Consider the following 27,878-nt stretch of genomic DNA (forward strand, 5'->3'; position numbering starts at 1 on the left):
AGTGAGTCCTCACCAGAGCAGTAAGATGTCTAGGTATGGACTCTACGAGGTTTTGCAATCTTTCTGGAGAAGTACTGATCCCGCACATGCAGTTCAAAATGCATCTGCAAAGGAATATCGAGCATACAGGTATCGACAGCATCGTGTAAATGCTCGATTGGATTTGGGTGATCTGCAGGATCAAGTCACGATCCTGAATTCATTAGAGTCTACATCAAGCCACCTAACTGCAACAAAGAGCGGTGGCAAGTCATTTTCTCCCTCTGAAACACGACATCTTCGTCGGAGTACTCTACATCTACATCTACATCTAAATTTCTACATCTACATTTATTCTCCGCAAGCCACCCGACGGTGTGTGGCTGAGGGCACTTTACGTGCCAGTGTCATGACCTCCCTTTCCTGTTCCAGTCGCGTATGGTTCGCGGGAAGAACGACTGTCTGAAAGCCTCCGTGCGCGCTCGAATCTCTCTAATTTCACATTCGTGATCTCCACGGGAGGTATAAGTAGGGGGAAGCAATATATTCGATACCTCATCCAGAAACGCACCCTCTCGAAACCTGGACAGCAAGCTACACCGCGATGCAGACCGCCTCTCTTGCAGAGTCTGCCACTTGAGTTTGCTAAACATCTCCGTAACGCTATCACACTTACCAAATAACCCTGTGACGAAACGCGCCGCTCTTCTTTGGACCTTCTCTATCTCCTCCGTCAACCCGACCTGGTACGGATCCCACACTGATGAGCAATACTCAAGTATAGGTCGAACGAGTGTTTTGTAAGCCGCCTCCTTTACTGATGGACTACATTTTCTACGGACTCTCCCAATGAATCTCAACCTGGTACCCGCCTTACCAACAATTAATTTTATATGATCATTCCACTTCAGATCGTTCCGCACGCATACTCTCAGATATTTTACAGAAGTAACTGCTACCAGTGTTTGTTCCGCTATCATATAATCATACAATAAAGGATCCTTCTTTCTATGTATTCGCAATACATTACATTTGTCTATGTTAAGGGTCAGTTGCCACTCCCTGCACCAAGTGCCTATCCGCTGCAGATCATCCTGCATTTCGCTGCAATTTTATAATGCTGCAACTTCTCTGTATACTACAGCATCATCCACGAAAAGCCGCATGGAACTTCCGACGCTATCTACTAGGTCATTTATATATATTGTGAAAAGCAATGGTCCCATAACACTCCCCTGTGGCACGCCAGAGGTTACTTTAACGTCTGTAGACGTCTCTCCATTGAGAACAATACGCAGTGTTCTGTTTGCTAAAAACTCTTCAATCCAGCCACACAGCTGGTCTGATATTCCGTAGGCTCTTACTTTGTTTATTAGGCGACAGTGTGGAACTGTATCGAACGCCTTCCGGAAGTCAAGGAAAATGGCATCTACCTGCGAGCCTGTATCTAATATTTTCTGGGTCTCATGAACAAATAAAGCGAGTTGGGTCTCACACGATCGCTGTTTCCGGAATCCATGTTGATTCCTACATAGTAGATTCTGGGTTTCCAAAAACGACATGATACACGAGCAAAAAACATGTTATAAAATTCCACAGCAGTTCGACGTCAGAGATATAGGTCTATAGTTTTGCGCATCTGCTCGACGACCCTTCTTGAATACTGGGATTACCTGCGCTCTTTTCCAATCATTTGGAACCTTCCGTTCCTCTAGAGACTTGCGGTGGACGGCTGTTAGAAGGGGGCAAGTTCTTTCACGTACTCTGTGTAGAATCGAATTGGTATCCCGTCAGGTCCAGTGGACTTTCCTCTGTTGAGTGATTTCAGTTGCTTTTCTATTCCTTGGACACTTATTTCGATGTCAGCCATTTCTTCGTTTGTGCGAGGATTTAGAGAAGGAACTGCAGTGCGGTCTTCCTCTGTGAAACAGCTTTGGAAAAAGGTGTTTAGTATTTCAGCTTTACGCGTGTCATCCTCTGTTTCAATGCCATCATCATCCCGGAGTGTCTGGATATGCTGTTTCGAGCCACTTACTGATTTAACGTAAGACCAGACCTTCCTAGGATTTTCTGTCAAGTTGGTACATAGAATTCTACTTTCGAATTCACTGAACGCTTCACGCATAGCCCTCCTTACGCTAACTTTTACATCGTTTAGCTTCTGTTTGTCTGAGAGGTTTTGGCTGCGTTTAAACTTGCAGTGAAGCTCTCTTTGCTCTAATGCCATAAACGTATGCAGATAGTCAGAAAGAACGTCCACATAAAATGCACCTGTCATTGGTCCCTGCAGAGCCAGAACATAACTTAGCCATCTCCTTCCAGGACATACAGGGTCCGTAGCTTCATTGGCCTAGCTTCTCTGCGCTCTATACGACTGAAACACTGTAATGGCGCCGCACTCCCATAGTTCAGTAACGATGTTCGCCGGCCTGTGTCAAAGGTTGTGCTCAGTATGGTGTCAGCAAAGGAACACGATAGACTCGTAGGCTGCTGGAGCCTATGCAATGCATTTTTCTCCCTACAGTCGACCTGGCTCACAGCTATCTGTCCAACACCTCGTATACATCAGACACCTGTGTGGAAACATTGTCTCTGCGATATTGAAGATGCCCTCCCTCCTCCTCTAGACGATTTTACTCTCGGAAATCCTAATTTGAATTTTGCTATGATGATCATCCTAATTTGAATTTTGCTCTGATGATATTCCCTTGTTCAAAGTCGGTTAACGCGCGATGTGCTGTCGTGGCTGCTTCACTACAAACCTATCTGTATTTATTCCTTAGTAGAGAAGGGCATAAGACTTTCAAATTTATTACATGAGCCTGAAAAACTCCTAAACGATTACATAATTTAACACACTTCCGGCGAATGTATTGTTTAATCTTAACAATATCTTCCAAGATTAAACTTGTAATTCTCATTAGACGTTGTGGATAATAATATGTAATATATTCGTATTTTATTCACTTCTTTGTAAGGTTGCACGAGTGAACTGAGAATTCTAGTGAACATTAAAAGATTGTTTTAATTTATTTCAATAGAATGTTAACAAAGCTAACAATTATTTACACATGTTTCTCAAAAACGTTTACCCGACCATGATGTTATACCTCAAATGATTTAGTAACAACAGTGCGGACTTGAAATAAAGGTACTGTGACACAGTACTCTTGAAGCTTTGCCTTTGAAATGCTAGCAGTTGTAATACTGAAGAAGTTGAAGGTTTCGGACTCTCAGTCTGGGACTCCAGAAGTATGCGAAAAGTTAACAGAATGAAGCTCACTATGTATAGGTATTGGAAACAACGGGAAAGGAATGAAGTCTACGGAAATCCATCACGACGAAAGCGTCAGCTTAACGACATATGTGCTAAGATGCAGAGGCATGTTTAGCTAGCGACTAGGATGCGGAATAGTTCGACGGACAAAATCTGAAATTAATAACATATTATTAAGTACGGAGGGTGTAAAATGCACCCTGAGTTGTAGAGTTTCCCACATTACAGAAAAAAATGAAGAACAGTAACCACGTGATAGTTACTTCACTATTTAAAAAGGTAAAAAGTAAAATCATTGGTTCCCTTTGGCCTTCAAGGAACAAACTAGATCCACTGATCTTTAAACTAGTGTAGCAACTTCCTTGTTGTATGATTTATAAGGTATTGCTGATCATTTCATCTAGAAGAGTTTTCACAGAGACGACACGATACTGCAGTATGCATGCATGTCCAAAGGAACATTGCAGCATATGGCTGACGATATACGGAAGTTCGGATGCGGCCGTGAAGCGCGTTCGGATAGCCTAACTGTAAGGCGACCGCTCGCGATAAGCGGTAAATCCAGGTTTCAGCCCTGGCCCAGCACGAATTTTCATTGTCGTCATTCCATTACACAGATGATGGCTGTCCATATACATTTCATGTATTTTGACACAGACTCTTTGCAACTTTTTAAACAAAAATCCTCCGTAGGTAAAGTAAGATGACGTACGTCTTAGACGAAATCGAAAAAATAATTTCGTGTTTAAACAACAATGATTGCAGACGTGATTGGGAATGAAAATTGTAGAGGCGCTGCTCAGTGTTTCTGTGTCCGGGGCACGTACATCTCTTTCCAGGTTTCGTGAAGAGAGTAGTTGTACACAATGTTGTGGAATAAGTAGGAGTTTGTTCCGATGAGTAACGTCGGCAATTCGTCGTTGTCAGACACAATGTTAATTTGTCATGCATAAATGCAGCGCGACTTACCAGAAAAGATTATGGAGAACCTGCTTCGCTCTTGAGGGGGCGCCCACTTAGAAATCATGAACTGCACCGCAGGGAATGTCACTCCCTGCAACAAAACACGTATTATGTCATAACGCAAAAATAAACTCATTTTTATGATTTTTGTTTTCTGATACTCGTCTTTATCTTAATGGTAATACACTATGAGTGAAAAATTTCTTGAAATAAGGCGCTTCTCACAGATGTGGTTCCAGTGTTGCCAAACTGCCTCTCTTTCAAGTCCATTTTCTACCGAAAATATGCAGAGGATGAAATTTTGTTACAGACTTTTTGTGCTTTTAGTACGCAGTATTTGCACTGTAGCGTGTATTTTGGTTCATCCTGTATGCATTAAAACATGGAATCAGTAAATGACTTCAGGTGTTTCAATTTGACCTAGACGTTACAGCCATCAAAAAATAGTAGGAGAATGTTTGGACTTAACTAATCATCCAACCTCGGTTCAGAATATCACTTGAAGCGCTGTAGTCCTTCAAAGGGTCTCATGCTGTTATCCTTAATTCATGGTATCGAATTGGGAGCCAAAGACTCGCTATATTTAAGAGACATTGTGTTATCTTTAATTTGCCCATGTCATTAACTATGAAAATATCTCTGTTTACGAAAGAGACAATGCAATACGTGTTTCTTTGAAGCGTACCATTTCTTCACTGAGACATGACGGCATCATCATCATAGCTGTCTACATAATGGGTAAAAGCTAGGAATAATTGTGGAACTGGGGAAGACGATGGTTACTGTGACGGTGTGCTGCTAATATTATTCAACATTCCTTTTACCAAAATGGAAATTAAACTTTTCTGAAACGTGTGAATCCTAGTAGAAGAAATACATGAAAGAGTTACAAGTTAGGGTCTCCCCACTTATCAACACAAACGGAGCTTAAAGACGAAGCTTAACCCAACAACTGTCCGAACTCTTTCTAAAATATGATGTCACACACTAATTCAAAGAAATTATCCATTTCAACCCTGACCTGCCGACTTCAGATAATAAGATTGATGTATCATTTCTTTCCAACCACTGAGACTGCCGTTTCTTCAGCAGTTGAAGTGGACTGAAAATGCGCTTTTCTGGGCGGTTGGTATGAACTACAGCGTTCGTCTCATTGTCTGAAGACTGAAAGCCAGGATCGAAAAGGGTAATTTATTCTTGAACGGAATTCTGCAGTACGACCTAAACGTCGTTCTTTCAAGTCCAAATAATACTGCTTTTTTATGCTGCCAATTTCACCACTCTAATTTTTCACATCGTCTTACGCTTTATGAGAGTAGTGTCATATTCGTATATTCGCTCTATGCTTGAGACACGGGGAATGGAGCTGGAATTTAAACAATGACATTGGCACCCAGTATTTTTATCAATAACTGTGCATTACCACCTTCTCTGTATTTGCCACCACAAGTGATGACGAAATTGTTGCTTTCTTTTCTTTTTTCTTGCACAGAAAAAAGCTGGGTTGTGAAAGTGAGTGTGATACTACGAGCCATTTACAAGTCATCTGCGGAAGCACAGAACGGTGTAATGAGTGAGAATGATTTGGAATTCATACTCGATTTTGACAGACTGGAAATGAAGTTCCTCCGCTCCACAGAGGAATGTTCTTTACTGGACTATAAAAAAAATATGTGTCTATTAGACAAGAATTAAAAGTAGAACGCAGTGTAACTAGAACTGAAAAATACGGACTAAACAGGAGAGAGCATGTTAAGCGTATATCTAATAACAGGATAAATACAGCTGCAATGCGATATAACACAATAGGAAAGACAAACGTTTGACGTCCCTCAAAGAGATAGCGTGACCAGTTCTGAGCGGAAGAGACGAAAAGGCCAAATCCTTGAAGACGATGATGATGAAAACGAAATGAAGGTAGGCGGGATATTTACACTAGACAGTGGATAGCAGCTGGAAAATTTACGAGGGGAACAAGGATGTGTACAGCAGAAAGCAGTAATTTAAGGAAATTTTTAAAGCAGGTCTGTCTTGATTAGTGTATTGCAAGCAGCTGACGATGATGAGGATACTGGGAAAAAAGATGTCTTGTCCAATCATATTGCTTAAATCTGGACATCGACAACAGAGCTGCGTACGTTTGAAAGGAAGACGAAAGACTAGCCTTTAATATTCCATCGATGACGACGCTGTTAGATGAAGCACGTCTTCCGACTGGGAAAAAGTGCGAGAGGAAATCGGCCATCTCCTTCTCAAGATTTCCACCTGCCATTTGCCTTAAAAGGTCAAGGCAATCTCGGGAAACTTAACGCAAGACCAGTGTGACACCACCGCCCCTACCTGCTGATATCATTTTCCAAAACTTTTGAGATGTATTCTAGAATAGCATCTCATCTGAGCAACAATAATAGCCTCAGCAAATCACAGTTTGGATTTCAGAAGAGTTGCCTTACTGAGAATGCCATTTACATGTTCACTCACCAAATTTTACAAGCATTAAATAACAAAATAGAGCTGGTTCGTATATTCTCGACATATCTAATGCATTTGACAGCGTGGATCACAGTATTTTCCTTGATAAATTGAAGTTTTATAGAACTTGTGGTACAGCCGCCAGTGGATAATGTCATATCCAACCAAATAATGCAGGAAGTTATACTAAGTAATCCATCCAATGTAGTCTGCGAACATTATTCCCACTGGGCAGAATTCACGTATGGGGTTCTCCAAGGCTCAGCCTTAGGTCCACTATTGTTACTCATATATGTAAACAATCTTCTGTCAAACATAGATACAACATACATATATACAAAAAGCAGAATTAGTTCTCTTGCAGATGACACTGGTATTGTAATCGCTCCAAGCATACATACAGAAACAAAAGAAATAATAAACAAGGTTTTTAAAAGTATCGTTGACTGGTTTTCTGCGAATAGTCTCACCCTCAATTCTAAAAAGATACAACAATATTCAGCTCTGCACATCTATGGGTATTACACGAGTGATAAGTGTAGCACATAGTGATGAAATAATAAATAGGGCGGAAAGTTCAAAATCATTAGACGTTCATATCGATGAAAATTTAAATTGGATAAAGCAATAAAGTCATCAGAAGATCAAAGCCAATTGCAAAACGATTTAGATAAGATAACTACATGGTGCGAAAATTGGCAGTTGACCTTCATTAATGACAAATATGAGGTTATCGTCATAACCCATTAACTTTCAGTTACGCGATAAATCAGTCAAATCAAAGACCGTAAATTCAACTAAATACCTAGGAACAATTTAGGTTGGAAAGAACACATAGGAAATGTTGTGCGGAAGGCGAACCAAAGACTGCGTTTTATTGGCAGAACACTTAGAAGATGCAGCAGACCTATTAAAGAGACTGCCTAAAAAACGTTTGTTCGTCCACTGTTGGAGTAGCAATGCGCGATGTGGGACCCTTACCGGATGGATTAACGGAGTGCATCGAGAAAGTTCAGAGCAGGGCAGCAAATTTTCTATTATCGAGAAATAGGGGAGAGAGTGTCACGGACGTCACACAGGATTTGGGGTGGACATCATTAACACAACGGCGTTTCTCGTTGCGGCGGGATCTTCTGACGAAATTTCAATCACCAACTTTCTCCTCCGAGTGCGAAAATGTTTTGTTTACGCCGACCGCGATAGGGAGAAACGAGCATCATAATCAAATAAGGGAAATGGGAGCTCGCACGGAATGATATAGGTGTTCGTTTTTTTCCGCTCGCTGTTCGAGAGTGGAATAACAGAGAATTATTGTGAAGTTAGTTCGATGAGAACTCTGCCAGGCACTTAAAAGTGTACTATGTAGACGTAAATGAATGTGTAAAAGGTGGTGGATGGAACATAGTTACACACTTCGGGAGATATTAAAGAAACTACACTACTGGCCATTAAAATTGCTACACCAAGAAGAAATGTAGATTATAAACGGTTATTCATTGGACAAATATACACTACTGGCCATTAAAATTGCTACACCACGAAGATGACGTGCTACAGACGCTAAATTTAACAGACAAGAAGAAGATGCTGTTATATGCAAATGATCAGCTTTTCAGAGAATTCACACAAGGTTGGAGCCGGTGGCGACACCTACAACGTGCTGACATGAGGAAAGTTTCCAACCGATTTCTCATACACAAACGGCAGTTGACCGGCGTTGCCTGCTGAAACGTTGTTGTGATGCCTCGTGTAAGGAGGAGAAATGCGCACCATCACTTTCCCGACTTTGATATAGGTCGGATTGTAGCCTACCGCGATTGCGGTTTATCGTATCGCGACATTACTGCTCGCGTTGGTCGAGATCCAATTACTGTTAGCAGAATATGGAATCGGTGGGTTCAGGAGGGTAATATGGAACGCCGTGCTGGATCGCAACGGCGTCGTATCACTAGCAGTCGAGATGACAGGCATCTTATCCGCATGGCTGTAACGAATCGTGCAGCCACGTCTCGATCCCTGAGTCAACAGATGGGGACGTTTGCGAGACAACAACCATCTGCACGAACAGTTCGACGACGTTTGCAGCAGCATGGACTATCAGCTCGGAGACCATGGCTGCGGTTACCCTTCACGCTGCATCACAGACAGGAGCGCCTGCGATGGTGTACTCAACGACGAACCTGGATGCACGAAGAGCAAAACGTCATTTTTTTCGCATGAATCCAGGTTCTGTTTACAGCATCATGATGGTTGCATCCGTGTTTGGCGACATCGCGGTGAACTCACATTGGTAGCGTCTATTCGTCATCGCCATACTGGCGTATCACCCGGCGTGATGGTATGGGGTGCCATTGGTTACACGTCTCGGTCACCTCTTGTTCGCATTTACGGCACTTTGAACAGTGGACGTTACATTTCAGAAGTGTTACTACCCGTGGCTCCACCCTTCATTCCATCCCTGCGAAACCCTACATTTCAGCAGGATAATGCATGTTGCAGGTCCTGCACGGGTCTTTCTGGATACAGGAAATGTTCGACTGCTGCCCTGGCCAGCACATTCTCCAGATCTCTCACCAACTGAAAACGTCTGGTCAATGGTGGCCGAGCAACTGGCTCGTCACAATACGCCAGTCACTACTCTTGATGAACAGTGGTATCGTGTTGAAGCTGCATGGGCAGCTGTACCTGTACACACCATCCAAGCTATGTTTGACTCTATGCACAGGCGTATCAAGGCCGTTATTACGGCCAGATGTGGTTGTTCTGCGTACTTATTTCTCAGGATCTATGCACCCAAATTGCGTGAAAATGTAATCACATGTCAGTTCTAGTATAATATATTTGTCCAATGAATACCAGTTTATCATCTGCATTTCTTCTTGGTGTAGCAATTTTAACGGCCAGTAGTGTACTTTATGTATGTTCAGTATGTAGCCATATTTAAAAATTAAATTGTGATGTGTATGTAAAATGACGGGTTCCACATCACAATGATTTATTGTACAAACGATCAACGGAACGTGAAACTAAGCGTGCGGTGCAGAGGGAGGGTTGGCCTGGGTCGGATCGTACTAACCTCGGCCAGCCCCTCAAGGACGCGCACGGCGAAGAAGAGGTCGTCGTTGAGCCAGGCGGCGAACGGGCTGACGACGGTGAGCACGGCGGTGAGGAAGTTGCCCAGTCCGAACACCAGCTTGCCGCCGAAGCGCTCCGCCAGCAGGCCGCCCGGCAGCTGCCCCACAGCGTAGCCGTAGAAGAAGCCCGCCAGGATGTAGCCCTGCCGCGCCTCGTCCCAGGCGAACTCGCCGTCCTGCAACCGCGACACGAGGCCGCTCTCATTCTGCACTCTTGTCCATCCTGTCTGTTTGACCACCTGCCTGTTGGCGCTCGTCTCGGGAGTCCCCGACGAGTGTCATCTAGAGGTTCTTCTGACCGCTCGCTAGAACGAGTGGCTAGTATTGTCAAAGATTCGCCCTCATTCTCTGGAGGCAGATCAGAGACAGCAACTGGACCTCATAAGCAAACCCGACAAAAAAAAGAACTTCTCCTCCTCCTACTCAATTTCCTCACTACTATCATTACTAATGTTTGGATGTGATGTTTAGTTCTTTGATGAGTGCATCTTGGTAATTAATTTTGTAGTTTAATATTTCGTATTTTACTGTAAACCAGACAGTTAATGTGAAAAAACTCCAATGTCATGGGTCTCCAATGCACAGAATGTTCAAATAAAGGTTAACAAAAATTGTAATTGAAACATTTCATATTGCAACGGAATTTCCACAGTCAGTCAGCTTGCTGACAGGTAAAAACAGCCTGTCTGACCAAAAATCGGACCAGGACCTTTGTCTTTTGTTGACAACTTTCGCATTCGAATGCCTGTCGTGGTCATAAAAGGTTTAAATGTCCTAGTACAGCTGTCCTAATTCAACAAACTTCACAAAAGCTCTCCTACATGCTTCACTAGTAGAGAGTAAAAGTCTACTTCCGTCACGTAGTTTCGATGAATTAAATATCTACATATCTAACTTTCTTCAATGCCTTGAATATTTCTCCAGTATGCTGTTCTGCAGCCTCAACAAATTGGATGAAATGCGTGCTATTATAGCAATAATACACCAGACCTGTTTTTTAATATTTTATTTGCTGCTCCCGCTTTCGAGCAAATGGCTCATTCTAGACCGGTAACAAGTTACAATCAAGATATTACCAGAACATGCTCGTATATCTGTATATGGACATGTAAATGGATAATATTTGCACTGTTAATATTTGCAGCCACTTTTCCCAACACTCCGTACCACTCTTCCAGAATCCGTTAGTCAGTTCCCGATTCCTCACTCAGCTCTAAAGTATTTGACCAAGAATAGTACAAACATGTACAGTTTCCTACGGTATACGCTAGGTGCAAAGAAATATTTACTGGAAGAAATTTACACCATGTGCGTTTAGCACGCATTGAATAACACATGACTGCATGAATAGGATACAAAAATGAATATAAGTAAAAACAACAAACATTTAATTGTAAATAGAAATAGAGCTAAACAAACTGCAAAAGAGTCACTCTATATCTCACATCAAAATACGTGTAGTTAAATAATTTGTGCATATTATAGAACACTGAAGATGACTAACAAGTACAAGTGAAATATCTCTGGTACCCAAGAACAAATTTCAGTTGTAAAAGACGGAATTTTTTCGTACCTTCAAGATAAAACAAAACTGAAGATATAATGTTAGATAATATTACAATTTTTTCTTACTTAGAAGATTTTAAATATTATTTTTCAAATATGATCCACTTTTGTTTTTACATCATCGAATTATGTATCAGAGATAGTGTTTGCATTAAATTTATATCTCTCATGCATATCAGTTTTATCCCATCTTAAATTCAGGATTGTCTTTCGCTCTTAATTATATTTTTTATTTCGCCAAAAAATTCGAATAAAAACTTAAACGTACAAACAGAATTCAGAAGTAAAAATATGTATTGAAAACTTCGACAAAATTGTTAGCTGTGACAGATAATTCAGAACAAAAGACAATCCTGAATTTGACATAAGATATAAATCGATTTTCATTAAAGATAAAAGCGTCTTAGCAAACCATATCTCTGATACGCAATGGATAATGCAAAAATCATGCACAAATATGACGAAAGAAAAGTGGATCATATTTGAAAAATAGAACTGAAGATCTTCTAAAGTAAGTAAAAGAATTAAAATACAAGCAACACTTATATTAATATATTTGCTGATAACAACTCGATTCCATCTACACTACGTGATCAAAAGTATTCGGGCAGCCCCAGAATCATACTTTTTTCATATTAGGTGCATTGTGCTGCCACCTACTGCCAGGTACTCAATATCAGCGACCTCAGCAGTCATTAGACATCGCGAGAGAGCAGAATGGAGGGCTCCATGGAACTCACGGATTTCTAATGTGGTCAGCTGATTGGGTGTCACTTATGTCCTACGTCTGTACGCGAGATTTCCACACTCCTGAACATCCCTAGGTCCACTGTTTCCGATGTGATAGTCAAGTGGAAACGTGAAGAGACACATACAGCACAAAAGCGTACAGGCTGACCTCGTCTGTTATCGGACAGAGACTGCCGACAGTTGAAGATGGTCGTAATGTGTAATAGGAAGACATCTATCCAGACCATCACACAAGAATTCCAAACTGCATCAAGATCCACTGCAAGTACTATGACAGTTAGGCAGGAGGTGAGAAAACTTGGATTTCATGAACGAACCGTTGCTCATAAGCCAAAAATCACGCCGGTAAATGCCAAACGACGCCTCGCTTGGTGTAAGAAGCCCTGAACCCCGATAGAACATCTTTGGGATGTTTTGGAACGCCGACTTCGTGCCAGGCCTCACCGACCGACATCGGTACCTCTCCTCAGTGCAGCAATCCGTGAAGAATGGGCTGCCATTCCCCAAGAAACCTTCCAGCACCTGATTGAAAGTATGCCTTCGAGAGTGGAAGCTGTCATTAAGTCGAAGGCCAACACCACATTGAATTACAGCATTTCCGATGGAGGCCGCCACGAACTTGTAAGTCGTTTTCAGCCAGGTGTCTGGATACTTTTTCTCACATAGTGTGGGTACCGTTTGAGAAAAAACAGTTTTTTTGTATTAGAGTTGTGTGTATTCATATAATTTCTTCAATGTGGCTCCTACAATAATTGTATGTAAAATTATTTTCTTCACTGCAGTAACCCACCGTATCGACAACAGATGTGTATCGAAAGAGAAACAAACAAAAAAGTCTTCAACTCTAAAACGAAATGTATGGAACATCAGTGATTTCATCGCCGACGAACGTATACACAGTGTAGCAAAATACTGCCTGCTATAAAAGAAAACCAAATCACTGCGACTTCATCTGTATGGGGTAAGAATAAAGAGCTTGTACATGCAGCCCTTAAGTCTTCTCTTGATCTGAAGTATTTCGGGGTCCTTACCTCTGTCTTTTGAGTGGTGACATTCTCGCCAGCGAAGCACGTGCCTTCTGCGTAGACTCCGGTGTCCTGCTCGGTGGTGCCGGACTGGATGGCGGTGTAGTTGACCATGGTCACGATGGCCACCGAGAGGTTCACCCGCAGCGCGTAGCCGATGGCGATGCCGCACATGCCCAGGCCGCCGAAGATGTAGCGCGCCTTCAGCTTGTCTGTCGACACACCGAGGTCAAAGTATAGTACCTCACTATTCATATTACAATCATGAGCTATTCTCTCTGGACGCTGCTGAAAAAGTTTCATCAAAATGTAAAAATGACCACTCCTTCACCAACGAATAAGCATTGAAAAAAATAGATTTAAAAAAATAGAGTTATTGACCAGTGCCGGCAAATTTGAAGTTTCCTATTTCCAAAAATGGTCCAAATGGCTTTAAGCACTATGGGACTTAACTACTGTGGTCATCAGTCCCCTAGAAATTAGAACTACTTAAACCTAACTAACCTAAGGACATCACACACATCCATGCCCGAGGCAGGATTCGAACCTGCGACCGTAGCGGTGGCGCGGTTCCAAACTGAAGCGCCTAGAATCGCTCGGCCACAACGGCCGGCAGATTAGATTAGTGCTTGTTCCATAGATCATGAATACGACACTTCGTAATGATATGGAACGTGTCAGGTTAATAAAAGGTGTCTATACAAGATATTACATTACACAAAATATTACATGGCACTTGATATTATTATTTTTGGGTGGGGGGGGGGAGGAAATTACCCACTTACTATATCCAAAAATTCATCTAATGAGTAGAAGGAGTTGCCATTCAGAAATTCTTTTAATTTCCTTTTAAATGCTATCTGGCTATCTGTCAGACTTTTGATGCTATTAGGTAAGTGACCAAAGACTTTTGTGGCAGCATAATTTACCCCTTTCTGAGCCAAAGTTAGATTTAACCTTGAGCAGTGAAGATCATCCTTTCTCCTAGTGTTGTAGCCATGTACACTGCTATTACTTTTGAATTCGCTCCGATTGTTAATAACAAATTTCGTAAGTGAATATATGTATTGTGAGGCTACAGTGAAGATCCCACGCTCTTAAAATAAGTGTCTGCAGGATGATATTGGATGAGTTCCAGGAATTATTCTGATTATACGCTTTTGTGCAATGAACACTCTTTTACTAAATGATGAGTTACCCCGGAATATGATGCCATACGAAAGCAGAGAATGAAAATAGGCGTGGTAAGCTAATTTACTGAGATGTATATCGCCAAAATTTGCAATAACCCTAATAGCATAAGTAGCTGAATTCAAACGTTTCAGCAGATCTTCAGTGTGTTTTTTCCAGTTCAACCCCTCAAAAACTCAGCTACCGATTTCTGATCGAAGTCTATATTTATTAATGGTATCATTCCATTTACTGTGTGGAACTGTATATACTGCGTTTTGTCAAAGTTTAATGAGAGCCCATTTGCCGAGAACCACTTAATGATTTTCTGAAAAACATCGTTTACAATTTCATCAGTTAAGTCTTGTCTGTTGGGTGTGATAGCTATACTTGTATCATCGGCAAAAAGTACCAGCTTTGCAAATACGTGAATATAGAATGGCAAGTCATTAATATATATTAAGAACAGCAGAGGACCCAAGACCGAACCTTTCGGCACCCCATTCTTGATTTTTCCCCAGCTTGATAAATCACCAGTTTTTTGCATATTATGTGAACTGCTTATTTCAACTTTCTGCACTCTTCCAGTTAGGTATGATTTAAACCATTTGAGCGCTTTCCCATTCATACCACCTGAACAAAAACGGATTTATTTGAGGAACTGTAAGTAGGCTGTTTAGATTTTCTTATTGGTAACGCCATGTAGCGCTCTGTATGAAAAATCACTGGCTGTGCTGTGTGCAGTCTGTGGCTAGTTTGCATTGTTCTCTGCCATTGTAGTGTTGGGCAGATGGATGTGAACAGCGCGTAGCGTTGAGCAGTTGGAGGTGAGACGCCAGCAGTGGTGGATGTGGGGAGAGAGATGGCGGAGTTTTGAAATTTGTAAGACTGGATGTCATGAACTGCTATATATATTATGACTTTTGAACACTAGTAAGGTAAATAGATTGTTAGTTCTCTATCAAAATCTTTCATTTGCTAACTATGCCTATTAGTAGTTAGTGCCTTCAGTAGTTTGAATCTTTTATTTAGCTGGCAGTAGTGGCGCTCGCTGTGTTGCAATAGTTCGAGTAACGAAGATATTTGGTGAGGTAAGTGATTTGTGAAAGGTATAGGTTAATGTTAGTCAGGGCCATTCTTTTGTAGGGATTTTTGAAAGTCGGATTGCGTTGCGCTAAAAATATTGTGTGTCAGTTTAAACACAGTCGTGTATAATTGTTCTAAGGGGACGTTTCATATGTCGACCCTTAGCCGAGGATACCTCACTGGAATCTTCTGATTTTTTCTTGTAGTTTGTGTAATTAGTGTAGATTTTGTTTATTGCTAACACGTAACTGTAGAGAGAATCTCATTTGTAGTTGCAGTCTTTCATTCTTGTACAGTAAAACAGGTGTGGCACGCATGTAAATTTGCACCAATTATTTCGCAGCTGCGCTTTCAATTAACTAGATATTATTTTCAGTGCTATGTTAATGTGTTCTCTTATTTTTGCTCTTCAAATTGTGTTTTTCTGTGTTGTCGTGTGACATATTATGACAATAATGGCCTGTGAAAACGTAATACTAGGCTCCAAAGTAAACTGAGAAATGACAGTGAAGACGAAAGCAGTGTGTTAGCGCCACCATGTAACGAATTGACTAATGTTCAAAGTAGTAATTTGGTAATTGTGCATAGGGAAATGGAGCGGGCTGCAAATAATGGTGTAGGCAGTGAAACAATTAGTGAACAGGGAAATATTATCGATCGATCTGTCGGCAACAGCTCTCCTCAGGATTCCAAAATGACAGAACACAATCTTGCAAATACTGTAGATTCAGGTTTTGCGTCCTCACCGTTTTCTCAAATAAATCAAGACAAATTTTCTGCTTTTCAAAATGCAAATATTGCCGGTTCAAATGCACTGCCGAACAGCACTGAGGAACATGTTTCAGACACCAGTGCACTGTTATTACAGTTAATGCAACAAATAGGACAAAGGCTACAAAAGTTAGACACAACGCTTGAACAAAATCAGAAACAAATGGGACAAAATCTTCAAAAGTTAGACACAATGGAACAACACCAGAGACAAACACAGCAACAGCTAGACACAATGGAACAAAATCTTCGGAAGTTAGACACCACACTTGAACAAACACGTGAATATTTAACTACTGAGTTACATAACATTGAATCGAAATGTCAAAAAGTCTGTAATGACGTAAAAACACAAATTTGTCAACATTTCCAACCTATTTTTTCGCGTCATGAAAATGCATTTCAGAATCACGAAGCAGCCATAAAAGAACTGCAAACTATTGTTCATGAAAATCACGACACCTTGCAAGCTAAAACTGACTCAGTTGCATCTACCGATTCGGTTACGCAACTTGCAAAAACTCAGGAAAACTTAAAGGACACAGTAGATACGATTTCAACACAAATGGACACTCTGAAACTTGGTTCAGAAAAACGGACAGAGGAAATAATTTCATTATCGGATAAAGTAGCCGAACTTTCAGATCAGTTCACTAACTTATCTACAAAGGTAGATGATGATCTGAATGACACAAGACCTGTAGCCTTCACGGACACTGAAGAGTACGAACAAATTAGAAGATTCAAACAAAATCTAAATCAAATCAATACACAGTACAAAAGAGAAATCCGGGAAGTACAAGATCAGTTGGCACAAGTAATACAAGAATTACATATTTCAGAGGACACTCGCGCTCAGTACGGGAAGAGGGACATAGAAATATGGAACAACCACAAAATAATAACACAGGACACTTCGGAAATTATGAAAGAAATTGGCAAGGCGCATTGTATTTTGAGATGAAACCGCCGAAACGAAGTAACAATGACCGATATGCGACTCGCCGACTTGATGATTTTGACTATAAGCTGTTTATTACTACACGTAAATTCAAAACATTTAAGAATTCCGGCAACGACATTCATCCACAAGCGTGGCTTCATCAATTCTTGTTTTCCTCCCAACTGGTCATTAGAGCACAGATTAGAATTTATGTGTGGCTATTTAGAGAATGAACCAGCTGTAAGAATGCGATCGGTCATTCACGATTGCCACAGTGAAGGAGGATTTTATCATGCCTTCCTCTCAGCATATTGGTCTCAAGCTACACAAGACCGAGTAAAACATAGCATCATAATGATGAAACATTTCGAACAATCTGAATTCTCCTGTCTTGTGAAATATTTTGAAGACATGTTGCACGAGAATCAGTAACTGTCAAACACATACAGCCCCTCAGAACACATCCTCATTAGCTTAATCAAATTACCTGAACATTTACGACATATTATTTTGGCAGGACGTTGCAAAGACGACATTGAAGCTTTTCAGGGACTCTTACAAGAATTAGAAATTGACACTGACAATCGCGGAACGCGAAAACAGGAACACAACAATTACAGGTCACATCCATCACAATTCCGCGATGACAGAAATAACAACTGGACACGACAAGGCTACTCTCACAACGCAAATCGTGACCAACACAGACACCACCCATATGACAACCGTTGGCAGAATAATAGCTGCAGAGACAGATCGCACTTCCATAGTAATGAATATGACAGAGATAACCACAGAAACAGACAATATGGGAACCAAAACAATTATTATCAAGGGAGACAGAATAACTTCAGACGCAACAGTTCAGCGCGCAGCTACGATTCAGGGAGAAATTCTCCACCACTTAACCGACAAGAAAGAAACTACAGGAACTACCGACATGACGACAGACGATATAATCATAACGCAGATCTGAATTTCATCAGAACCGGAGGGCTTCAAACAGGGCTGGGCCCTCTCGACAAGGTGAATTTGTAGAAGTTAGATCTCCAAATCCTAATAACGACGCATGCCAACAAAGAAACAGACAAGGACTTGCACCGCAGGCAGCCACGTGCGCCGGCTGGCTCAGAGAAAAATAACATAGACGCTAACCTTGAGAAAAATTTTAGCATTCCTTACTAACGTATACCGCATTATAATTGCGTTCAAGTTGAACCTCTGCGCACTAGGAAGAGTAAAGGATTGCACCACATTTCACATGTAAAACCGTTTATTGAGAGATAATCTGCTTTTTAATTTAGTCTTTGCTATAAAATTTTTCACTTCATGTTACTAGTACTCTTTGTCACATTTAGAAACTGTTAACATGCAACAATGTTTGAAGTTAAATATCCAGTCAAGAACCAAGAGAACTTATTTAAACAGAAATTATGAATGCATTGTTATAGTGAACAGAGGACACGGTGTTATTGTGTGTGTACATTTTTGCTTGTTAATTGGACGATTACGTAACGACTATAAGGCTTACATACTTAGAACATATACTGCTAATGAGATTTTAATGCAACATTTTGGTTTACTTGAAAAGACATTCTGGATTTAAAGTACTTTCTGTGAGATACCAGATGACACAGTGGTTAGTTTATGTGACAGCTACACGATTTTATCACGACGCTACTAATGAGTGACAATTTATAATGTTGCTTTTGCGGTGTTTCTGTTTTATATCTGCACAGTTTTTCTTAATTCTTCTGGAAAGGAAAACATGTTTTAGTAGTAACTTTTGTGGTATAGCTACAATGAGACAGCCTTTTCCGTAGCACAACAATACGTTATAGCACAGTACTTTCTTCATCACGGCAATAAGCGTAATAACTAAGATATCTATACGCAAAGCATTTCACTTTTGTTTATCATGAGGTAAGTACATTGACTTCTGCAGAACTTAGATTTTGGAGGCCGATAACTACGACACTTCCACAGAGATTATCTTACAACAAGATGCACAGTTTAGCGCTACAGTACACGTATTTGAGTGATTAATTTTGTACTTAAAACATTTATTTTTAACGATATTTGAAGTACAATGATACAAAGGTTTTCCGTGATACATTTCATTCCATTGCTGTAATCTGTAACACCTGAGGGTATAATTACATTAATCCTCAGGGGGGTACACGCTTACTTTGTGTACCATGTGTTTGGCAAGCACAAGGAGCCCTAGCTAATATGGTATTTGCTTATACAACTTTACACATCGGTACCATATTTCTCTAACACACAAATTACACAGCTATCTGATCATTTAACTGAGAGGTAGACATTTTTTTTACTACATCAGTAACACATGTTTACGCAATTACACAGTTGCTTCACACTTATGAAATTGTATTTTGTGTGTACTTTGTGAACTGTTCATATTTTTTCGGAACCATTGTGATACTATGAGAGCTTTGAATGATGTATTTGGTAAGGGAGCATGATTTTAAAGTACGTTTGAGGTAGATGACACTATTGAAATGAGCAGAGAATTTTTTTAGGTTTTGACATTATTGCAGAAAGCTACGACGTTTTTGAGATTTGACTGACTATTTTTACGATGACGATGTGTTTTATGGTGTTGAGGTATCTTTTTTTATCAATAAGATGATACTACCGTATATGAGGAATTTGATTATGCTACGTATTTATTATGATGAAATATTGAAGAAGTGTCGACGAATACGAATATGAATATTGAGTAGTGGTTAGGGACTCTGATTTGTGGAAAAGGATGTTGGAAACCAAGAATCGTACTTTAAGAGTTATGAAATGTGTGTAAATCGCAATGCCGACGAAAACTTTTTGAACACTGTTATATTCATAGGATTTTGTTTCTACACATTTGCAACGCAAATTCTCGACCTGTGAAATTTTTTATATGAGACTGTCACTGTAATGCAAACTGGTGTCGTAAATATTTCAGTAAGAAAGTTAAGTGACCACTTTCACGTAATGAGTCATGGGCACCCAGCTGCGGGACAGTCACCTGGAAAAAAGCCATTAGTGTGTGTAGTGTCGGCAGACTTGCCAACACTACGCACACTAATTGAAAGAGGCGGCCAAGATGCATGCGCTAACTCACGAAGGATGGAGTGAGGTCTGAAACAGGATACGTAATGAATGCTATAAAGAAAAGTACGTAGCTCCTGGAATACTTAACTTTTAATCCATCCTTTGTATACATCGTTCTTGATGAGACATCTGGAGATTGTGGCGATACAAGTGAGACTCTTTAGATACAAGCTATCTAAGGCTAATGGCGCCTTGTTAGGTCGTAGCCATGGACTTGGCTGAAGGCTATTCTAACTGTCTCTCGGCAAATGAGAGAAAGGCTTCGTCAGTGTAGTCGCTAGCAAAGTCGTCGTACAACTGGGGCGAGTGCTAGTCCGTCTCTCGAGACCTGCCGTGTGGTGGCGCTCGGTCTGCGATCACTGCCAGTGGCGACACGCGGGTCCGACATGTACTAATGGACCACGGCCGATTTAAACTACCACCTAGCAAGTGTGGTGTCTGGCGGTGACACCACAGTGTGTGCCTTTCAGAGGCACAGGTGGAAAAAAGGGGCCATTATCCTCGCTATTGACATTCATTTGTAGAAAGCATCGCAAATATGACACGCTCAAACTTGAAAACATATGATAACACTGTGGAGCTCTTAATTTATGATATTTACTGAAATGCCTAATGAAATGACGAGATATATTTTATGTCTATACACCTGGTTATGACTACTGTCTTTCTAGTTGAGAGATTTTTTTACTACCTTATGAAATGCCATAAGGCTAATGAATGATGTTTCATGCTTTCCTTTGTACATATTTGCTCATTTTCTTTAATATCTAGTTTCTAGCTGCACTGCAGCATTGGTTATTATAAAATTTAATAGATGTACTAATATCACTATTTTCTGTCTACGGACCCAGTAAAGAATACATTTATGATATACTTTCTTAGAAAAGAGAGCACAAATAGACATTTCCCTTCACAGGAATTGCATAAATAATGTTTTTAATGACTTGGTAACTTTCTTGCAGAGTAAGTTTTTGTGATGCACCACTCTAGTGTTAAGATGTGACATAGGTATTAAACATGGCCATTTTTACTGTAATATTTTTTCTTCTTGAGCTATGTCATGTTTAGATATAAGTTATTGCATTTGCTGCTGCTGTTTGCCAGGCATAGTGCTACTAAATTTCACTTTACATTACTCTGTTAAGCCAGTTTTACTACTGAATTATTTTTCTTGTTTGCTGCTCATTGCCTTATATTAGTTGTAATATTGCTGCTTGCTTTGCCAATTTGCATTTTTTTGTCATTGCTGTTTGTGTTAATTGTTTTGTGCTGCTGCATTGCCTCGTCCATTAGTTTAGCATCTGAGCTCAGTAGATTTAAGTTAGCTTAAGATGGGGTAGGTCATACAAGAGAACAAGTTGTGATGAATTGGAAGAAATGCATTGAGAAGCTATAAGAAAATGGTTTGGCCAAAAAAGTATTTTGAAAGAGGATATGAACGAAAAAAGTAGGGTTTAGGGACAACAGGTTTAGGTAGGATTTTCTTGGAAATAAATGATGAGGTAAGATAATGGAAAATAAATAATGAGGTAAGAAATGTGTGAACATATAAATACAGAAAGCATGCTTGGATAGAATTGTTTTGGTGGAAACAAATGTTGAAATAAGAGGAAAGATATATGGAATGAAGTTTTGGGGTGGACTGCAGTACCAAATGTCACACTGAAAACAAACCCTGTCCTGTATTTTTGTGTTATTACACTATGTGAATTTGTGTTTTTCCTGTCTTAATGTGTTTAGCTAATAAGAGTTATGTTGTAGAATTTTTCTGATAATATGTTATTTACTTTGTAAAGATGTATAGACATTATTTATTCAGTTTTGTTTTAATGCTCATGTGTAAAATTAATGTTTCAAAAACTATTTTCATTAATTTATGTATGTACATATGTCGTAATTCTTGTAACACTGATGTGCATGTTTATTTCTATTCTTTTGTAAAGCCTGTTTTACTACAAATGTTATCTGTATTGTTATGTTTTTAATGATGTATTTTGTACCTTTGTTATTGTATTCTTATGTTATAAAATTGTAATTGACACCAGTTCATCATATTATTAACTTGTAAGCTCCATTTCACTGCACACGTTTCTGTTGGTCATAGTATATGGACAATATGTGAGAAGTAGGGACTGTTAGTGTTTGCACGTGTGTTAATAATTCTGCAAGGGACTGGATAACAGCATTGCTGGTTCTAAGGACATTTCAAAAAAAATTTTGTGAGTGCACATGTGGTGGTTCATGGACTTGCTATATTGTTCACAAGACTCTTCGATGGTGATTGTGCACCTGCACAGTCGCAACGGATGGCTGGTAGCCATCTCTACAAGGACTACAGTGGGTCTACACCTTTGATGACTCACCAGTACCATTATTTCTACAAGGACTGCAGTGGGTCTGCACCTCTGGTGGCCCACCAATACCGTAATCTCTAACAAGACTACAGTGGTCTGTTCTGTGATGACCTACCTACCAATATTCTTCAAAACTTCGACTGACTCTGCGGTGGGTTTGCTCTGTTGTGGCCCATTACCTGTCAGCATGTCAAGAGTCAGCACTGTCTTTCCGTTGGAAGGACAACACTACTTCTTCAAGACTGCATGGAAATCCACTACTTCCGTGTGCATTGTCTTTTACTGCTCAGACTTTGAGAAAAGAAACGGCAGTTTTACTATGATGAATGATCAGGACTGTCTTTATGGACTGTGAGAAAATTTGAGCTTTTGACCAACATTGTATTAATAAGTGTGTGCATTTGATATCTTTCTTACTGTAATTATGAAAAAAATTTTCAAATCCTTATTGGCCAGTGCTCAAAACAATTTGTAAAATTTTTTGTGGGGAGCATGAGGGCTATGTAAGTAGGCTGTTTAGGTTTTCTTATTGGTAACGCCACGTAGCGCTCTGTATGAAAAATCACTGGCTGTGCTGTGTGCAGTCTGTGGCTAGTTTACATTGTTCTCTGCCATTGTAGTGTTGGGCAGATGAATGTGAGCAGCGCGTAGCGTTGAGCAGTTGGAGGTGAGCCGCCAGCAGTGGTGGATGTGGGGAGAGAGATGGCGGAGTTTTGAAATTTGTAAGACTGGATGTCATGAACTGCTATATATATATTATGACTTTTGAACACTAGTGAGGTAAATACATTGTTTGTTCTCTATCAAAATCTTTCATTTGCTAACTATGCCTATTAGTAGTTAGTGCCTTCAGTAGTTTGAATCTTTTATTTAGCTGGCAGTAGTGGCGCTCGCTGTGTTGCAATAGTTCGAGTAACGAAGATATTTGGTGAGGTAAGTGATTTGTGAAAGGTATAGGTTAATGTTAGTCAGGGCCATTCTTTTGTAGGGATTTTTGAAAGTCGGATTGCGTTGCGCTAAAAATATTGTGTGTCAGTTTAAACACAGTCATGTATAATTGTTCTAAGGGGACGTTTCAGAACGAAGCAACCATTGTCTCAGAAACTTACCTACAAGGTGCCTTCACTCGAGGAACTCTTTCGCCAGATCAGAACCACCGCTCAAGATCTGGGTTAGACTGCATAATATGCGGACTTGTCACGAAAATTGCTCATATTCTCGTCACAAACTTCTCTCTGTAACCTTCATGTAATTATCTACCATATGGTCAGGAAGTATTTAACAGGAATAGGTTAACTTTTTAGAAACTGTATCAGCAACTCACATTTGTCTAGCGTAACGGTAATAAATTACACAGGATGAGTCAGCAGAAAAGGTAAATGCTTTGAGGGGTTGATAATACTAGTGATTCTGAACAAGAAACGTAATATGAACATGTCCTATTCTTAACAGTTTCGCAGGTAACTAATCAAAATAGTAGGGAATAGAACAAACGCAGGTGATACTACATGAAATACTGATCTAACGTTTTGTTTAGTTGTGTACATTTCCTCACGAAAGACGTTGAAAAAGTCCACCGTCAATTGCAATCCATTTTGGAGCTCTCGTAGGCACCTGCTGTGTTGCTGATCTGGGCTCATTCGTACGGTTCTTTACGTGAGCACAAACGTGTAAAGTACGTGTGAGAAGGTTCTTCTTTGTGTCCACTCTGAGCTTGTAGACTTTGCTGTTCAGCCAACCCCACAACCCCCACGAATAGTAATCAAATAGGGTAAGATCGGGTGACCTTCGTGACCAAGAAGTGGCTCCACGTGACCGGTCCAGCGCCCAAGGTACGTGTCAGTGAGGTGCTGTGTCACTGGCCATACGAAATGTGTAGGAGCTCCGTCGTGCTGCAAGTCCATACGAGGCGTGTTGGCAAAGGATCATTTTCCAAATATTGTGGTAACACATTTCGAAGAAAAAATGGTTCAAATGGCTCTAAGCACTATGTGACTTAACATCTGAGGTCATCAGTCCCCTAGGCTTATAACTTCTTAAACCTAACTAACCTAAGGACATCACACACATCCATGCCCGAGGCAGGATTCGAACCTGCGACCGCAGCAGCAGCGCGGTTCCGGACTGAAGCGCCTAGAACCGCTCGGCCACATCTGCCGGCTTTTGAAGGAAATCAAGATACCGTACTCCGTTAAGACGGTTTTCTAAAACAACTTGATCGATGAGTTGGTCATCAATAATACCGCACCAGTAAAGACAATAGTCAGTAAAGGCAACACTACGTAGCCTGATGTCGCTTTGGTTGTATTCGGATGTGAGTGCTTGAGAAGAAGGACGTACGACTGACCCCAGAGATGAATAGTTGCATGCCGGATACTGTTAAGAAAAGGGCAGGTGTTAATTTGAAGCTTTTTGTTCAAAGTAGCCAACACTACCACCCTACAAAGTATGTACTTTCCCTCCTAACTCACCCTCTATACACACACTTTCCTCGTAAACCACTCTATTAATGAAGACTGTATCAAAATTCCTACAGTAGTTCCTGAGATTAGCCTTCACATATAGACAGACAAACGCAGTACTGAACTTTAGTAACATGTATAGATTCATTCTATTGTTAGTACACTGTGTTACAGTCTAATACACCTCTGTGTACCTTTCTCATCCTCAGACAAATCTAAATTGTAATTTTAGACTTACATATTCGTATTGCCATGTTATCGTGAATGCAGTTCTATAAATAAATTCTTTCACACACTCTTCGACGTAGATACTATTACTTCGTTATGTTGATCACACTGAAGTGCTCGCTTTTAGACATATCAGTAAACGATAAAACTGTGGCAAGAATATTTCTCCGAACTCTTATCAAGGTGTATAGTAGACGTTGGAGCACCATTTAGGTAAAGGTACCTTGAATTTTAAGATGGCCACGCGTCTGATTTAAGCATTTTGTTATTGAGGCGGCTAATGTGTCAAGATTAACTGCCTTGCGTGAGTGACTCATGAAATATACGTAGTTGTGTGAATGTAGTGTAATGCCGTGTATATGTTGTTGACGGTGATGATGATTTAACCTTCTTCATGTAAACCAGCAGGGATTCCAAAATCGTCGATCATACGGAACTCAAATCGCGCTCTGCTGTAGTTAACAGCATGGTTAGAGGAAACCAGCTCGATTCTGTATTTCCAGAATTTACAGAAGCTTTCTGTAGGAAGCAAGTTCCCATGGCATATAACGTTGTTTACGAGTGGATCGAAAATTTCCTGTCAGTCAGAACACAGCACCTTCTCCCGGATAGAGAGTTGTGTACAGACACTGAAAGAAGATCTGGTGTTCCTCAGGCAAATTTAATAGCACGTTGCCATTCATGTTATGCTTCAGTGAATGAACGTATGGTGTTAATAGCAACCACAGGCTTTTCACAAGTGACGTAGTCGCCTGTGAGAAAATTGTGTTTGGTTAAAACTGCAGTATATCCAGTTCGATCTCGACATAAAACCAGTCTTGCGCAAAGACTCTTAATTTCTTTTTAATGTAGAGAAATTCAGAACTGTGTATTTCATGAAAGGAAAAACAGGATTAACATGGCACAGTTAGAGCTAGTCTTGTCATGTAAATATTTGGGAGGAACGATAAACAGGGATGTTAAATGGAACGACGTGGTAGGCCTGTGCCAGGTTACAATTCGTTGATAGGATACTAGGTAATTGCCGTTTGTCTACGAAAGAGATGGCATACAAAACATTTGTACGGCCCGTGCGAAAACGCTGCTGCAGTGTGTTTGGAGCACACATTAGGTCGGACTAACAAGGGACATGGAGCGTACGCAACGAGGTGTACGGGAAAGTCAGGTCGTGGTGCGTAAGTCACTGCGCGTGACACTGCAGATCTTACAAGTGCCACCAGGCCGTGTCCGGCGGGGAACGAGTAACTATCTCAGACGAATTTAATAATTCTTGACTGCACGTTTAAATGAATGCAAGCTCTCGATAGATCACAACAATGAGAAGACCTTCAGTGAGTACTGTAACACAAAAACACAGTGTCTGACATAAGAAATTTCGCAGTATTAATTTGTAATTTCGAGTAATGGAGTAATTTTTTGTCGAATATATTTTGTCACTACTTTGTAAATATTTTCTTACGAATGAACACGATTATGTAATTTAAATGCACTATATAAAAAAGAATTACGTAATAGCATGCTGCTCTAATCAGGGCGCTTTGCAATTGTGAACAGTCGAAGGGTATATCTGAAGTAGGGAAAATTGTCGTTGGGTGCGGACGCTCACAGAACAGGTGAGTCTGGAGCGAGCTCTTGCGCAGTGGAGTCTGACAGAAGCACTCAGGCCTTGTGCTTGCTCCGGAATGCAGTGTGGCACATTGTAACGTACCAAATTGGAAGAGTTCTCTGTTACGGCCACGTATAATTGCGGTGTTAATTGGGCAAAGTGCAAAAAGTATCAAGAGGAATTAATATGAAAGAAGAGCACTGTGGGCTCAAACTTGTTCATTCCAAAGCGACACTAAGAAGAGCCCGTTGCCGCGCATTGCCGGCGATTGTTGCCTTACGCAGCAGCAACAGCCGCTCACTGAAGTAAGACCAGATTAAATTTATGCTTATAAGCATTTCAAGGCTAGCCAGCGTTGTAGGTTCATTTTGTAATAATCACCAACTTAACGTTGACACTGTGTTACAAGTGCTTAAATCTGAACAGTGGTCCTAATCTGTCATTATTAACTAAAATTGAGTCACTGTTGACGATAAAAAGACTAAAATTGCTGAGATAATTTAATTTTGATGATTTGTTTAAAGAATTGAAAGTTATAAAAACGTAAAAAATCATCGAGACTGATAGTTAAAAATAATGGACTTCGTTACTCAGAGAAATCTTCACTTAAAGAACAGTATTAATATTTAGTGATTATGAAAAAGTAATTTCAGTGAGTTTTTAGAGATTATTGTAGATCAGAATGTTTAATTCTTTGTGCGATCAATACTTTCTGCTCTAATTTCCGAAATACTTAATAGTGTTATGCAAAAGCTAAAAAACAGTTATCTAATGAAAATTAAGCTCTTATGAGACATACTTTGCTTAACAGCAAACATTTATTAAAAAACAATTACAATTTTAAAAATATTAACAGTAGGCTTTATGGTAGGCTGCGCGAAGGTGTTTATTAAGCAAACTGAGTGACAAACAATTAGCAATCAAATGCATATGCTTAGCGCAATTTGATGTACTGATTTCACGATTAGATTTATT

General features: G+C 40.3%; 1 protein-coding gene across 1 annotated transcript in view; it reads right to left on the bottom strand.

The window, feature by feature from the left end:
* LOC126252210 (sialin-like) overlaps positions 1-27,878 on the bottom strand; it is a 70,407-nt gene that overhangs the window by 35,133 nt on the left and 7,396 nt on the right. The window contains exons 2-4 of the mRNA XM_049953081.1: positions 13,173-13,378; positions 9,768-10,001; positions 4,226-4,310 (exon numbers count right to left, since the gene is read on the bottom strand). Of these exons, the coding sequence (XP_049809038.1) occupies positions 4,226-4,310; positions 9,768-10,001; positions 13,173-13,378 (525 nt within the window). The remainder of the gene's footprint in view (positions 1-4,225; positions 4,311-9,767; positions 10,002-13,172; positions 13,379-27,878) is intronic.

The sequence above is a fragment of the Schistocerca nitens genome, chromosome 4 (assembly GCF_023898315.1).
Source record: "Schistocerca nitens isolate TAMUIC-IGC-003100 chromosome 4, iqSchNite1.1, whole genome shotgun sequence".
Taxonomy (NCBI): domain Eukaryota; kingdom Metazoa; phylum Arthropoda; class Insecta; order Orthoptera; family Acrididae; genus Schistocerca; species Schistocerca nitens.